The sequence below is a fragment of the Rhinoraja longicauda genome, chromosome 26 (genome assembly GCF_053455715.1).
Source record: "Rhinoraja longicauda isolate Sanriku21f chromosome 26, sRhiLon1.1, whole genome shotgun sequence".
Taxonomy (NCBI): domain Eukaryota; kingdom Metazoa; phylum Chordata; class Chondrichthyes; order Rajiformes; family Arhynchobatidae; genus Rhinoraja; species Rhinoraja longicauda.
In genome coordinates this window covers 222,043-239,044 of record NC_135978.1, presented here as the reverse complement: position 1 = coordinate 239,044, position 17,002 = coordinate 222,043, and the positions used below count along the sequence as shown (strand labels likewise).

The following is a 17,002-nucleotide window of genomic DNA, read 5'->3' as shown; positions in this document are numbered from 1 at the left end:
TTAAGGGCGTTTAAGGACTGTGTTAGGGTTAGGCAGATCATAAATCATAGACACAAAAAGCTGGAGTACCTCAGCGGGTCGGAAAGCATCTCTGGAGAAAAGGAATACGTGACGTTTTGGGTTGAGACTGAGAGTCAGGGGGAAAACAAACAAGCCGGAAATGTTTGAACAAAGAAATGCCAGTAGGATATTTGGAAGATTTGATACGAGGGTTTGTATATTCCTTCTTCATATATGTAAAACTTTGCAGTGAACAGGAGCATATATTGGGTTTATAATATATTTCAACTGATTTAGTACAAGCACAATACCATGAGTCTGTTTGTTTTATAATAAAAACATACTGGTGCGTGCAAATGGATTTTAGAAATAGAAATATAATTTCCTGTAGTACGGATACACTAATACAATGTGTGTCAGGTTTTGCAGAACTAGCAATTGTTTAATGCAAAAGCAGAATTTACAGATCGTCATTTAATTTGCATTACTCAGGTCAATTAAATATTTTATACAGAGACAAAAGACCAAACATCAACTAGCAGCTCCATTGAACACTTCAAATGGTTCAATATAACTTCTCTTTCACAACTGCACTGGATTTTATGGGTAAATTCAGATGTTATTGTAGCTTAGAAGTGTCTCAAAATTATTCTATAAACAACAGTTCTCTTGTCTTTTCTCACGATCGGGGCCTGTGGTGCAGGTTGTGAATTTACACAGCAGACATTCCAATGAATTCTGCTCGCGAAGTTTCACACACACATACGATAATGTGACTGCTGTAGCTGCTCACTTGAACAAGATTCATATTGTAGTGACTTTCCTGCAATTCATTTTCATCAAATCTAAATGCGAGAAATGAAAATCACCATGTATTTACACTTATATAAAATATCCCGTGGATTACAAAAGAGTAACTGTTTGCAATAGATTTATTCACAAAATGCTGGAGTAACTCAGCAGGTCAGGCAGCATCTCGGGAGAGAAGGAATGGGTGACGTTTCGGGTCGAGACCCTTCTTCAGACTAAATTGACTGTTTGCAATAGGTTCAGTTCACAAGTAAACTGCCCAACATTTTGTCACATGTTCAACAGTCAATTGAAGCCTTTATCCACTCCTTGGGATTGGTTCAAATGTGTTTTTTATTCAGTTAATAAAACAGAATATAGATTGTATCAAATAGTTGAAAGTTAAATTGCTCAGTAGATTGTTATCATGTTTATTTAATATTACATCACCAGAATCACCACATTACCATTTCATCATACTGGAGAAAATACAAACCTGCATCAGTATGAACATGTTTTCATGTCAAATAGATTGTTTTGCTCAGAAAACAAACTTCTGTTTATTAAATTGTGAGTTAACAAATGTTTTAAGAACGATTTCAAAGTTCCTACTTCCCCACAGTATAAACTAGGAAGGAATTCAAGCCATCCCCACTTCACACTGCTTTGTAATAACCGGCAATATAATCAAGGATCATTCACACTCTGGTCATCCCCACTCCCAAAGGGCAGGGGTGCAAAGGATTAAAACCACATATCAGATCCGGAACAACCTCTTTCCCGCTATTATCAGACTATTGAACAGACCTTACATAAGATTAAGGCGACATTCCCAATTTCTCAATCTACTTCTGTGGCCCTTGCACTTTTTTCAGTAGTTTTGACACTATATTCTGTATTCTGATTCTCTGTTGTACTGGGGGAAGGTTTGATTGTACTCAAGAATGATATGTAGGGATAGCATGCAAAATAAAGGTTTGACTGTATCTTAGTACACCTGACAATAATAAACTAATACACTAAGATCTCAACTATGCCATGCCTAGGGTTAAACCTAAACATTAGGTTTAGGGTCAGTCTAAACCTAGGTTTAACCCTAAACATTAGGGTTAGGATCAGTCTGAAGAAGGGTCTCGACCTTAAAGGGTCTACTAAAAACAGCTAAGCTCATCATTGAGATGGATTTGAGAGATTATTAATTGTATCAGCCTTTAACAAGAATGCAGACAGGAGATCATTTACTTAAGAGAATAAACTAGTCCAAGAATAACATTAATCCAAACAAATGCCTTAATATACAACAAATTGTACAGGCATAGCTGAGTATATTTAAAGTTTTTCAGACTATTTTATAATTCAGAGTCACAGAGACAAAGAGCAACCTTTGGCCCACTGACTGTCTGCTGACTCATTAATTTTAACACCAACCCGACTGTAACTTAATCTCTCACATTCCCATCAACTCTCCCTGGATTCTACTACCAACCCACCAGGAGAAATTTAGTGACCAATTAACCCAGCACAATATAAAGAAATTATCTTTAAAAACATTACTGTGTTGTGCCTATCACCAAAATTTATTGCACGTCCGTTATTGATTGATTGATTTATTGTCACGTGTACTTGGTACAGTGAAATTATTTGTTTTGCTTACAGTACACCAGTGTGCAGTCACCATGTAAAGGGCACCAACAAAGTTCAGTCAAAGAACAGAGATCAGCTCATCTTGTTCATGGCGACCAAGATGTCTCATCTAATCTACTCCAATTGGCCCACATTTGGTCCATATCCCACTAAACCTTCCCTTTCAATGTAAATGTATTTTAAATGTTGTTATACCTGCCTCAACTACCTCCAATGGTACCCCGTTCCACATTCCCAGCACCTTCTGTGTGAAAAAGTTGCCCCTCAAGATCCTATTAAATCTTTCCCCTCAATCTAAACTCTTGCCCTCTCGTTCTTGATTCTCCTATAGTTTTGTACGTGGGAGGTCGTGTCTCACAAATCTGATTGAGTTTTTTGAAGATGTCACCAAAAAGGTTGTTGAATGCAGAGCTGTAGACATATATATGGATTTCGCCAAAGGCATTTGACAAGATTCCACACGGTGTGCTGCTCTTGAAGGTTAGATTTCAAAGGATCCAAGGATGGATAGAAAATTGTCTTATGGAAGGAAGCAGAGGCTAATGGTGAAAGGTCACTGTTTGGACTGGAGGCCTGTGACTAGTGGCGTTTCTGAATAAAATAATCTATTTCACATGAAAACATGATTATATTGATGCTGTTTGTCATCTATATCAGTGATTTGGATGAGAACGTACATCACATGATTAGGAAGTTTGCAGATAATATAAAAATGGGTGGTATTGTAGTGAAGATGATTATCAAAAATTGCAGCAGGATCTTGATCAGCTGGGCAGGTCAGCTGAGGAATGGTTGATGGAATTTACTATAGAGAAGTTGTATTTGGGCAGTTTAACAAAGGTAGGAATTACAGCGCGTGGCAGGGCTCTGGGGAGTGCTTTAGAATTGAGAGAATTAGGAGTGCAGGTACAAACTTTCTTGAAAGTGGCATCACAAGTGGATAGGGTGGTCAAGAAGATTTTTGGCACATTGGCCATCAGTCAGAGTATTGAATGTAGAAGTTGGGAGGTCATGTTACAGTTGTATAAGACATTTAGAGTAATGTGTTCAGTTTTGGTCACTGTTATAGGAAAGATGTTGTCAGTCTGGTAAGATGTCTACAAGGATGTTGCTATGACACAAGGGCCTGAGGTACAGGGAGAGGTTGAGCAGGCGAGGACTTTATTCCTTGGAGCGCAGGAGGATGAAGGGTGATTTTACACCATGAGAGAAATAGATCAGGTTAATGCACAGGGTCTTTTGCCCAGAGTAAGGGAATTGAGAACAAGAGGACATAGGTTTAAGATGTGGGGGGAACCTGAGGGGTAACTTTTTTTACACAAAAGGTAGTGGGTGTATGGAATGAGCTGCCAGAATAGGTAGTTGAGGCAGGTACTATCATTATGTTTAAGAGACATTTGCACAGGTACATGGATAGGATATGTTTAGAGCGTTTATAGGCCAAGCCTGGGCTGGTGGTACTAATATAAATGGGGCATGTTAGTCGGTGTGGGCAAGTTGGGCCAAGGGACCTGTTTCCACACGGTATGACCCATTTTTGACTTCCCAAAATACAACACCAACCACTTATCCAAATTACACTCCATTAGTCATTCCTCAGCCCACTTGCCCATCTGATCAAGATGCTACTGTAATACTAGATGACCATCAACGATACTACCTACTTAGGTGTAATCTGCATTTACTAATGATGCATTGTACATTCTCATCTGAATCCTTGATATAAACTGCACAGCAATGGGCCAGCACTAGTCCTTGAGATACGCCACCAGTTACAATACTCTAGTCCGAAAAAGATCCTTCCACCATCCCCTTGTGCATCCTGCCATGAAGCCAGTTCTGTATCCAGTTGGCTAACTCCCCCTGCGTTCCATAAACACTGTTGTGCCATTAGAGAGATAAAATAATGGAGGAAAAAGGAATAGTAGCTTCCCATTGAAAATAAACAAGGTCCTTGTGAACCACAATTATTTTATTTAAAGTACAGTAATGTTGATTTGGAAATCTGAGAGTTTGACAGGACAGTCTGTGGCCATCCTACAGTCACGTGTTACTGCAATGCCATTAAGTTCACAGTAACTGAAAACATTCTGGAAAAGAGAAGGGAATAGGAAAGAATTAAACTAATTATTTTTATTTAGAAACTTGATTTGTGCACCTGAATCTTGCAGTAAAAAGTGATTACAAAATTTTTGAAGACCTGAATATTTAAAAATATGAACGCAAGTGGGGCTTGATCTTTGGAAAATATAAAAGAATTTCCAACAAATTATTTGAAACATAATTTCACTTGAAATCTTTAATGCTCCTTTGATGTTTTGATAAATAGACTCCTGTTGCATACATTGTTAGGATTCACAAGGTTTCCACAGCAACTAGAGTGACTTGGATAGAATAACCTAGGACACTGGAGTTGTTGCAATAAGAAGGAATCCTAATCCTAACCCTAATGTTAACTCCGACATCGAGTTATTACGGAAAAGAGCATCAGATTATATCAAACTGCCAATAAGTGACTTCACTCAATTCAAATCTTACACTTTTAAACTAAAAACATAAAATGCTGGAAATACAAAGCAGGCTCCATCATCAACATCTACTGACAATCTTATGAACATGATTTATTTAATTAAAATTATAATTTAAAAGCCATGCAAGATCAATATGACTGTTATTCATAGAGATGAACGCAAGCCATCAATGGCTGTCATATCTGTTTCATCTGCAGATGTACCAGGTAATGAAGGTTGAATGCACCAGATACCAATGCAGCATTTGTGCAGATGGATTTCTCATTTGCATCACATTCTTCAGTTTTCACTTTGACTGGTCACAGTTAATAACAGGAAAACAAACTCAGTCAAATAAAACTAATTCACACACAAGCACTCACACATATGCACACAAAAATACCACTCAGAACATGAAGAAAAGGAATGTAAAGTGTCAGTTTACAGTTAAGAAAAGCACATTCACAGACGTAGCAAATGAAACACACTTTGTTGGGCTGATGACTGTCAGTGACAAGAATATGGATTTGGCCTAACCTTCTGAAAACCCAAAACGTTGAATCATCCTTCTGATAGTTTGTATAATGCTCAGAAGAAGCTCTAATGATTAAGGTTATTTTTTGAATATTTTGCATGTCTGTCCGTGGGCGTGGGGAAGAGAGTGGAAGTTTTGTTGCCTCCATCACAGTGAGGGGGTGTTTGGAGTCACTGTGATGGACGTTTGTGTTGGGGTTATGTGTCTTGTGTTCTTTTTTTTTTCTATGACTGCTATGTAGTTTCGTTCGGTACTTCGGTACCGAACGACAAATAAAGCTCTGTTATACCTGTTATGTATTCCTTCACATATGACCATGGGTTCCATGCCGCGGTCTTTGAAATATTAAAGAACATGATCGTGGAGAGTATTTTTGTAATTGTCACCGAACTGATTAATTGTAGTTTCACTGCCCCCGACTCAATGGCAACAAAAGCTCAACCTGCTCTATTTCTACTCTTCCAGCAACAATTACATCTTTTTCATGAAATATAATTCATTATGGAACAAGAAGTCTGCATGAATTTAAGCCAGAATTAAATGTGCAAGGCAAACGCATGTACCCATTCCAAAAGAGCACCCATCAAAATTAAACACCTAAATCTTTTCTGAAGTCGATTGTGGCTGTGGAATTTTAACCAACATCCAATGTTCCAGGTACTGAAGCAGTGCATCACCCGTGGCATGACCACAAAATCCCCACTTCAGAAACCAAGATCTTGCCACTCAAGCATGCTTTCACCTGACCCCTTGGCACAAACAAATTGCAGTCCAGGCTTTGAAGAAGCCCACTGTTTATCAGCAGTGATAACACCAATCCTGCAAACCCACACAAGACTACTCAATGAAAGGAGGGTGAGGAGATTGAAAGTGGGGCCAATGCAGTGGGCAGAGAATGAGGAAGGAGATGGACTTTTACAGAAATATATTAACTGCACTGAAATATAAATTCTTAAACAATGCAAACAGAACCATACCAATAATATTTAAATTATGTTTGTACATCATTATAGAACATTTGATTTTTCCCAAGAAAACTGGGATAATTTCATACAGCATATTAAAACATTTGATTTAAATAAATATTGGACTGCAACTAAGACAAATCGACTGAAACTAAATCGTGTTGGTTCAATTTCTTCTTGAATATTTATGTTCCAAATTTCTTCCACAATATATTTCTAAAACACACCTTGTTTTGAAAAAATGCGACAAATGATGTCACATCAGAGATACTTGGTATATTGGGGCTTATTTTGACTTGGGGTATGGTGTCAGGAGAGTAATACTAATTCAGCTGCCGACTGGATATTACTGGGTATTTTATTTTACTGACAGTAAACAGATGCTGGTCAGATATTGCTACTTCCATAAAGTTGCTCTCTCAATGCAAGGAATACATCAGTATTCTGACGCACAAGTCCGTCCAATGTGACTCGGAGGTTGGTCGAGGTGGCTCAAAAGGGCTTTCCTTTGACACAGAGAAACAAATATATTGGAAAATTACAACATATGACTGGGGTTGTCCAGTAAATTCGCACAGCAACAAAAAGATCAGTCTTTCTGATAGCACATTTTGAAGATCATTTGACCCATCCTGCAGCATACATCCACTGTAACTATACTGCAAGATACATTCTACAAATCTTTTAAGTTTTAATTCACAAAATGCTGGAGTAACTCAGCAGGTCAGGCAGCATCTCAGGAGAGAAGGAATGGGTGACTTTTCGGGTCGAGACCCTTCTTCAGACTGAAGAAAGGTCTTGACCCGAAAAGTCACCCATTCCTTCTCTCCTGAGATGCTGCCTGACCTGCTGAGTTACTCCAGCATTTTGTGAAATAAATACCTTCATTTGTATCAGCATCTGCAGTTATTTTCTTAAACTTCTTTTAAGTTTTAATCATCATACTGTCACGTTCTGCCTGGGCTTTGGGAAGAATGCTGTATGTATAGTTCTAGACAATATTTTCAACATTAGGTTGATTCTATATCCTCTGGTGTAATCTTCCCCTTCCTTCCTGCGGCACCTTAACCAATATCATCACCTCACTTAGACCCTAGCAATATCATCACCTTAACCAGTATCATCACCTCACTTAGACCCTAGCAGAGAACTAAAAGATGGCAGATATTTACTCACCTAACTTAGATATTTAAATAATTTAAAATAAAGGATTTTAGTACTTTTTCCAATAATTAGAAAAACAGAATGAGTCCATCACTTAATAAGACTGCCCATTTAAAAAATAAAACACATCTAAACCAACACTGCCTTGTTGCAATTGCAACTGCAATCTCTGGGTTTTACGTTACCAGGGATGGGTCAGGTTTGTTTCATTCTGAACAGCTGCCCTCTATCTTTTCAAAGAATATATGCAATCTTGCTTATTAGTGGGTAACTCATGTATATAACCTCTTAAATATACTTTAAAAAATAAAAGATGTAAATTGATCTTCTTCACAGGATACCCTGTATTACCCACTGATCTGTGTGAAATGTCAATGAGGTGCAAGAAGTGGACAGATGTAACAGCATGTGGTTCTGATGACAATGTCAGAGCAAGTCTGGTAGGATGAGGCCTGGTGGTTTAGGCTCCACGCAATTAATCCAGAAATTGGCACAGCTGGCATGATACTGGTGACCTCCATAAGATAACTTAAAATTGTCACTCTCCGAATTGAAGGCCTAGAAAGAAGAAAATAATGGTAAGAATAAAGGTTAGAACTATAGAACTATATGTACAACTGAAGCATCTGTTAATATATATTAATGTCCACACAAATAGTTGACATCAGATATAGTTACTGGATATACAGGTAGAAATACTATAATTAAAAACACAGGATTATAGATATATTTAGTATACAAATCCCCCCGCCATGTTGTGAGAGGCAGGGAAACAAAACCAAATCCTTGAACCTATTCGCAGCTTTACTTCACTGGGCTTCTACACAGTTGTTATAAATAGAAAGTTCCTTCCCAACTTCTGGTGAGTTTGAAATAATGTAGGCGAGAGCAAATAGAATAAGGTGAGGGGATTTACAATAGGTGACCAAACCAGGATGATGTTATTGCGATCAACAAGTCTGTCACCACACACAAACAGCATCACTGGCTCAGATGAGGAAAGGTAAAAAGGAGCTGCAAATGCTGGTTTACACCAAAGATAGACACAGAGTGCTGGAGTAACTCAGCGGGTCAGGCAGCATCTCTGGAGAAAATGGATAGATGATGATTGGAAGTCAATAAAGGACGCATGTTATGTAACATTACCAATGTTGATGGAATTTAATGTAGAGAAATGAGAGGTGTTGCATTTTGGGAAGTCAAACATGAGCAGGACCTACGCAGTGAATGGTAGGGCTCTGGGGGGTGTTGTAGAGCAGAGGGATCTAGGAATACAGGTGCATGGTTCCTTAAAGGTGGAATCGCAGGCAGATCGGATGGTCAAAAAGGCTTTCGCCACATTTGCCTTCATCAGCTAGAGTATTAAGTATAGAAGTTGGGAGGTCAAGTTGCAGTTGTACAAGACGTTGGTGAGGCCAAATTTAGAGTATTCTACTCAGTTCTGGGCACTGGGTTATAGGAAAGATGCTGTCAAGCTGGCAAGGGTACAGGTCTGGAGGGTCTGAGCTATAGGGAGAGGTTGAGTAGGCTGTGACTCTATTTCTTGGAGCGCAGGAGGATGAGGGGTGAGCTTGTAGAGGTGTACAAGATCACAAGAGGAATAGATCGGGTAGATGCACAGTCTCTTGCCCAGAGTAGGTGAATTGAGGACCAGAGAACATAGGTTTAAGGTGAAGGGGAAAAGATTTAATAGGAATCTGAAACCTTTTCACACAAAGGGTGATGGATGTATGGAATAAGTTGCCAGAGGAGGTTGAGGCTGGGATTATCTCAACATTTAAGAAACAGTTAGACTGGTTTATGGATAGGACAGGTTTATAGACAATAGGTGCAGGAGTAGGCCATTCAGCCCTTCGAGCCAGCACCGCCATTCAATGTGATCATGGCTGATCATTCACAATCAGTACCCCGTTCCTGCCTTCTCCCCATACCCCCTGACTCCACTATCTTTAAGAGCTCTATCTAGCTCTCTCTTGAAAGCATCCAGAGAATTGGCCTCCACTGCCTTCTGAGGCAGAGAATTCCACAGATTTACAACTCTCTGACTGAAAAAGGTTTGGAGGGATATGGGCCAAATGCAGGCAGGTGGGACTAGTGTAGCTGGAACATATTGGCCGTTGTGAGTGAGTTGGGCCTGTTTCCACACTGTATCACTCGATGACAATAATTGTTCACAAAATCCCAAAGTTTCATTTCATACATTTATGAGCTAAAAATTATTCTTTCAAATCAGGAAATAAAAGTAGACTTAGAATTCTATTTAAATGATATGCTAGACTCTGGTAAGCGATGTGATCCACAAGTGGTCTCGTCAGCCAAACCCTCCCCCTAACTTTGCCAGGTTTAAAACTAGTGGAAACAAAATAAATCATCAATTATTTTCTCTAATTTTTACTCTTAACCTGATTGGTCAGCAAATTAAAAACAAGCACATTTGAACCAATATTAATTAGAATTTTCTCTACGATATTCTTTAAGCAGTAATTCCACAATGCACCCAATATCAATCAGAAAATAAGATGCATCATTCAAAACACTGGTGTCTAATTTACCACAGGAGGCACTGGGAATGAAAGTACTTGTCATGTGAAGCCCTGGACAACTAGAATTGGAAACTCATCCGTTGTGACGCGACAAAAAATCTCTAACCTTATGTTAAGCTTCCAAGCTAAAGAATGAGTAGATAATTCCTTGGAACCATTATCCCCAGGGACCTTAAATGGGAGCCACCATCCACTCCACAGTCAAAAAGGCCCAACAGAGAATGTACTTCCTGAGGCTGATGAGAAAACACAATCTGCCCCAGGCAATGATGGTCCAGTTTTAGTCTGTCCTCACCTTCTCCATCATGGTCTAGTTTGGCTCACCAAGCATGACATCCAGAGGCTGCAGCGCATCGTTCGATCAGCCGAGAAGGTTGTTGGCTGCAACCTTCCCCCCATTGACGAACTGTACACTGCAAGGGCCAGGAAGCAAGCGGGTAAGATCTCTGACCCCTCTCACCATGGCCACAAACTTTTTGAAGCACTTCCCTCTGGACTGTCAAAGCCGCCACAGGCAGACATAAAACCAGCTTTTTTCCACGAGCAATAGCTCTACTCAACAACCAAGTCTGTAGCCTCCTTTTGTTCTGATATTTTATTTAATTCTTCACATGTTTAAATTATAATATTTTATTCTTAATTGTTTACTGTATGTCGTGTTGTCACTTGCGAGCAAAGCACCAAGGCAAATTCCTTGTACACATACATACTTGGCTAATAACATTTATTCAATTCAATTCAATTCATTCAAGTAATGTCAGTCTTTCAAAACAGTTACTCTAACCAAAGTTCATATGAGGAATGTACAAGGAAGAATTAATTATTCTGTACTGAAATTAATCCAATTCTCTCATTACACTGGAAAACTTAATGTGTCCCACAGATTGAATTGGAATATTGGCAGGCCATAAATGCAAACTATAGGTCAGAAAGCTATCAACATATAAGGGATAAATAAATGCACCACTAAATGGAAAAGGATGGGATTCTACTGATGCGTGCCAGACTGGTCAATGCTGCGGACTGCTTTCATTAACCCAAGTTGTCATGCAAATACAGAACTACCTACCAATCGATCTTCACCACATCGACAATCTTCAATTTGGCAGGGTCAAATTCTGTATCATTTGTATCTTGACAACATTTATTCTGGGAAAACATTGACCAACAAGCCAAAAATGGCGAAATATGACAATTCAACGTGTCATAATATCAATATATTTGGTGATAAATGTACAACTTCAATTCTGAATCAAAATCAATTCTGAACGAAGTGAACATTCAGGAAAATATGTTTCGACTATAGTGTGAACTATCCCTTTTTTCTTAATAAAGTCGCTAAAATGAATCACAGCCCAACAAAACTAAATTTATCAGCCATTATTCATAGCAAAATATATAAACATTTCATCTGACAGAAGAATCTATCAAAAATAATTTACTCACGTTCACAATCTCCTTTAATTTTCCATTCAAAACAAATAAGTTGCAAAGCTACAGTCACTTGTCCATCAGTGCCATCCTTATCATTCAAATATGTTACTATTTAATGTCATTGTGATCAAAATATTCTTAAATGAGGAGCCAAATACTAGCAGACAATATAGTTGTGGCAAGGCAAGAGATTCAGTTAACCATTATCAGAGCACTCTGGCACACTGAACTGTATTTGACACTGAATGAATTGGGAGTTTTAAAATGATAGCCCTGTTTTAGTTTAGGTTACAGTTTGGGTTAGTTTGGGTTACATTCTCCAGTCATGACAGGGTTCATTTCTTCTACATTGTTACAGCAGCTGTAACAACAATTCCTCAACACTTACTTTCCACTGGAGGGTTCACTATTCCACAAAGAAGAAATTACAACTAGTTTCCTGCAATCATCCTTTAAGACGAATGCATTGTTCCATTTCATGAAATAGGTAACTAAACATAGCACAAAAAGTAAGGAAATTTGTGTTTGGTAGATTATTTATTTGTTGTAACAATGCTTCTTGGCAATAAATCTTATACCGTTGGAAAGCCTGTTTATTTCCCTTTTAAATGGTGCCACATTTGTAAGGAACATGCATTTGTGGGATGAGCAGCAGAGCTGAGTATATGGGTTGCGCCCATGAAAAATTTGCCAAATCTTCTCTGCCAATGCCAAACAGCTTATTCTGCTGTTGCTATTGACTCTTGTTTTGAGCTTCTGGTACCCCCAGGTGCTGACAATCAGATGCCTGATTGGCACCTGATTGGCAGCATCTGTGAGCATGGGCCCTGCTACAGTGGTCAGTAGGTGTCTGCTCCAAGAATCGGCATGCCACGTTTGACTGATCTGGATAGGGCCCGTGCGATAGGGCAACTTCAAGCTGGTGTTCCGCAAAACCAAGTTGCGGCATTATTTGGAGTGAGCCCTAGTACCATCTCCAAAGTGAAGACCAAGTTCCATATAACGGGGGATGTCAGAGATAGGCCGCGAAGTGGGCGTCCCAAGAAGACGACACCCGAAGAAGACCGTTTCCTCACCCTGTCAGCACTTAGGAACCGTAGGCTGTCTTCTACAGATTTGCAGTCAAGGTTTGCAGGACGATATGGCCGACGGCTCTCTGCCCAGACAATTCGGAACAGACTGCACGCAGCCGATCTCCGGTCTCATAGGGCTGCCAGGAGGCCTGCCATGACTGCCCTTCACCGTCAGGCCCGTTTGCGCTGGTGTCGGCAACACGTGCACTGGAACCTGAACATGTGGAGGAACGTTATGTTCAGCGATGAGTCCAGATTCTGCCTACAGCAGTTGGATCATAGGGTCAAAGTGTGGAGAAGACGCGGAGAACGCTATGCTGATTGCTGCACCGATAGAGTAACATCTTTTGGTGGAGGCAGTGTGATGGTGTGGGGCGGCATCTCCCTCACTGGAAAAACGAGGCTTGTCATCATTGGAGGCTATCTCAATCCAGAGAGATATCGAGATGCGATTCTGCAACCAGTGGCAATCCCATATCTCCACAGTCTGGGACCGAACTCTATCCTCCAAGATGACAATGCTCGCCCCCACAGAGCAGGGTTTCTCAGACTACCTCCAGAATTTGGGAGTGGAGAGGATGGAATGGCCTGCCAGCAGTCCTGACCTCAACCCCATTGATCACTTGTGGGATCAGCTTGGGCGTGCTGTTCGTGCCAGAGTGACCAACACAACCACGTTGGCTGACTTGCGACAAATGCTGGTTGAAGAATGGGATGCCATCCCACAACAGTGTGTGACCAGGCTGGTGACCAGCATGAGGAGGAGGTGCCAGGCTGTTGTGGCTGTGTATGGTTCTTCCACACGCTACTGAGGCTCCTGTTTATTAAATGAATAAATTGTTAAATTGCCAATATGTCTTGTTTCTTCAGACTTCAATCATCCAATCCACCAAACAACACCGAACAAGAGACAATGGCAGAATAATCTGTTTGGCATTGGCAGAGAAGATTTGGCAGATTTTTCATGGGCGCAACCCACATACTCAGCTCTGCTGCTCATCCCACAAATGCATGTTCCTTACAAATGTGGCATCATTTAAAAGGGAAATAAACAGGCTTTCCAACGGTATAAGATTTATTGCCAAGATTTATTGCCAAGAAGCATTATTACAACAAAGAAATAATCTACCAAACACAAATTTCCTTACTTTTTGTGCTATGTTTATGAATTCTTTCTGCAATATCTTAATGATTACTTTGACAATTACAGTGCAATTTGAACTCAACAGCTGTTACCTTGTGTGTGCTTCCAAATTCTTTATACTTTAGCGATGTGACCTGAAACACCACCCATTCCTTCTCTCCAGAGATGTTGCCTGTCCCTCTGAGTAACTCCAGCATTTTGTGTCTATCTTCGGCCCACCGGGTCTATGCCAAGCAGTGATCTCCCCGCAAAAAACAGTGCTATCCTACACACACTAGGGACAAGTTACAGAAGCCAATTAATCTACAAACCTGTACGTCTGTGAAATATGGGAGGAAACCAGAGCACCAAGAGAAAGCCCACGCGGTCGCAGGGAGAAAGTGCAAACTCCGTACAGAGAGCACCCATAGTCAGAATCAAACCCGGTCTCTGGTGGTGGAAGGCAGGCACTCTACTGCCGCGCCACTATGCCACCCCAAAGTCCTGCTATGTAATTCTTACATGTCTGAGAAAGTGGTCACAAGAAAGTCTGATCATGTTTTCATCTGTCCATGCAGTCTTCTGTCTGAGATTTCACAAAATGATTCAAAGCAAAACTCCTTTGTTGCAATGCTTCTTAATAAAAAGTGCAGCCCTCTGCACCAGGCACATATTGGACTTGGACCCTTCCAGGTCAGGATGGCTCTGAGCTTGATGCATTCCCCGCTCCATCCGCAGTGCCAAGTATTAAGGATAAAAGCAGTAATTTTATAACATTGATCAATGTGTATCGTTAACATTGCAGTTGGTTTCTTGTTAGCACAGCAAGAAATACAGTTCCCTTGTTCTTGGACAAGTCTAGTCTCTATTAAGTGGCTAGGTACCAGAGCAACCACTAAACAGGAGTAACTTATGATGGTTGATGTTTGTGAGTGATTTTAAAAAAAATAGACAATTCTGAAAAAGGATTTCATCAGAGGACTTTATATCTGCACAGATACCAGATCATGATCCTTGCCTTTCAACAGCAAAACCATCAAAGTCCTTCCACATTTCTAGAACAATTCCAATGACTCGACTGCAACAAAGGTAAATTGTTACTGATGCTTTTAATTGTGCTACAAGATGGACGGTTAAAAATCAGTTTTACTCAGATCTTATGTGCCCATGTTACAGTCACACATGAGGAAGTTCACTAAAGAGTCTCGACCTGAAGCGTCTCAATAGACAATAGACAATAGGTGCAGGAGTAGGCCATTCGGCCCTTCAAGCCAGCACCGCCATTCAATGTGATCATGGCTGATCATTCTCAATCAGTACCCCGTTCCTGCTCCCCCCCCATACCCCCTGACTCCGCTATCCTTAAGAGCTCTATCTAGCTCTCTCTTGAATGTATTCAGAGAATTGGCCTCCACTGCCCTTTGAGGCAGAGAATTCCACAGATTCACAACTCTCTGACTGAAAAAGTTTTTCCTCATCTCTGTTCTAAATACCCCTTATTCTTAAACTGTGGCCCCTGGTTCTGGACTCCCCCAACATTGGGAACATGTTTCCTGCCTCTAACGTGTCCAACCCCTTAATAATCTTATATGTTTCGATAAGATCCCCTCTCATCCTTCTAAATTCCAGTGTATACAAGCTTAGTCGCTCCAGTCTTTCAACATATGGCAGTCCCGCCATTCCGGGAATTAACCTAGTAAACCTACACTGCACACCCTCAATAGCAGGAATATCCTTCCTCAAATTTGGAGACCAAAACTGCACACAGTACTCCAGGTGCGGTCTCACTAGGGCCCTGTACAACTGCAGAAGGACCTCTTTGCTCCTATGCTCAACTCCTCTTGTTATGAAGGCCAACATTCCATTGGCTTTCTTCACTGCCTGCTGTACCTGCATGCTTCCTTTCAGTGACTGATGCACTAGGACACCCAGATCACGTTGTACGTCCCCTTTTCCTAATTTGACACCATTCAGATAATAATCTGCCTTCCTATTCTTACCACCAAAGTGGATAACCTCACACTTATCCACATTAAACTGCATCTGCCAAGCATCCGCCCACTCACACAACCTGTCCAAGTCACCCTGCAACCTCATAGCATCTTCCTCACAGTTCACACTGCCACCCAGCTTTGTATCATCTGCAAATTTGCTAATGGTACTTTGAATCCCTTCATCCAAGTCATTGATGTATATTGTAAATAGCTGCGGTCCCAACACCGAGCCTTGCGGTACCCCACTAGTCACTGCCTGCCATTCTGAAAGGGACCCATTTATCCCCACTCTTTGCTTTCTGTCTGTCAACCAACTTTCTATCCATGTCAGTACCCCACCTCCAATGCCATGTGCTCTAATTGTGCCTACCAATCTCCTATGTGGGACCTTGTCGAAGGCTTTCTGAAAGTCGAGGTACACCACATCCACCGGCTCTCCCCTGTTAATTTTCCTAGTTACATCTTCAAAAAATTCCAGTAGATTAGTCAAGCACGATTTCCCCTTCGTAAAATCCATGCTGACTCGGAACAATCCTGTTACTGCTATCCTATCCACGTTCTCCAGAGATGCTGCCTGACCCGCTGAGTTACTCCAGCACTCTGTGAAACGTCACCTATCCATGTTCTCTAGAGATGCTGCGTGACTCGTTGAGTTACTCCAGCACTGTGTCCTTTTGTGTATTAACTAGCATCTACAGTTCCTTGTTTTTGCATTGTACGATATATTCAGGATCGCTTGTGATTGACAGTCTTTTGAATTAACAACTCAAGTGACAGGCCTATTAGTTTCACATGATATTTAGGTGTTTTCGCTCTTCAAACCAATTAATTATTTCTCTTGGAGTCCTCAAAGAGATCATCTAGTTGGATTTCCAAAAAAAGTCTTTGCACTTTTGTTATTTGTTTTTATATAATGATTTTTTGGGGTTGTTATTATGATGCTTACAGAGTACTCTGTTTACATATCTAGTGTGCTGCTGCAAATAAGAATTTCATGATTCTGTCTTGGAACATATGACAATAAAACACTCTGGACTAAAAGAAGAACTGTTGCAAGAGAATATACTGTGAACTGGCTAGGAAGGGATTAATAACGTAATTATAGTCACACATTTAATATTGTGATTGTGATCTATTTAATATTTATAAATGAACAAAAGATATCTTGACCACAATTTACACTCTGATGTGAGAGAATGCTACGTAAAGATACCTTAAAGACCCTCTA

The 17,002-nt window shown here is 40.4% G+C and overlaps 1 protein-coding gene across 8 annotated transcripts in view; it reads right to left on the bottom strand.

Annotated features, from left to right (window-relative positions):
• Nucleotides 1–7,280: 7,280 nt before the first annotated feature.
• Nucleotides 7,281–17,002, bottom strand: part of synrg (synergin, gamma) — a 135,904-nt gene continuing 126,182 nt past the window's right edge. For all 8 annotated transcript variants that reach the window (XM_078422723.1, XM_078422724.1, XM_078422727.1 and 5 more), the window contains one exon: nt 7,281–8,165. In XM_078422723.1, coding sequence (XP_078278849.1) covers nt 8,034–8,165 — 132 coding nt within the window. In that variant the 3' untranslated portion in view covers nt 7,281–8,033. The remainder of the gene's footprint in view (nt 8,166–17,002) is intronic.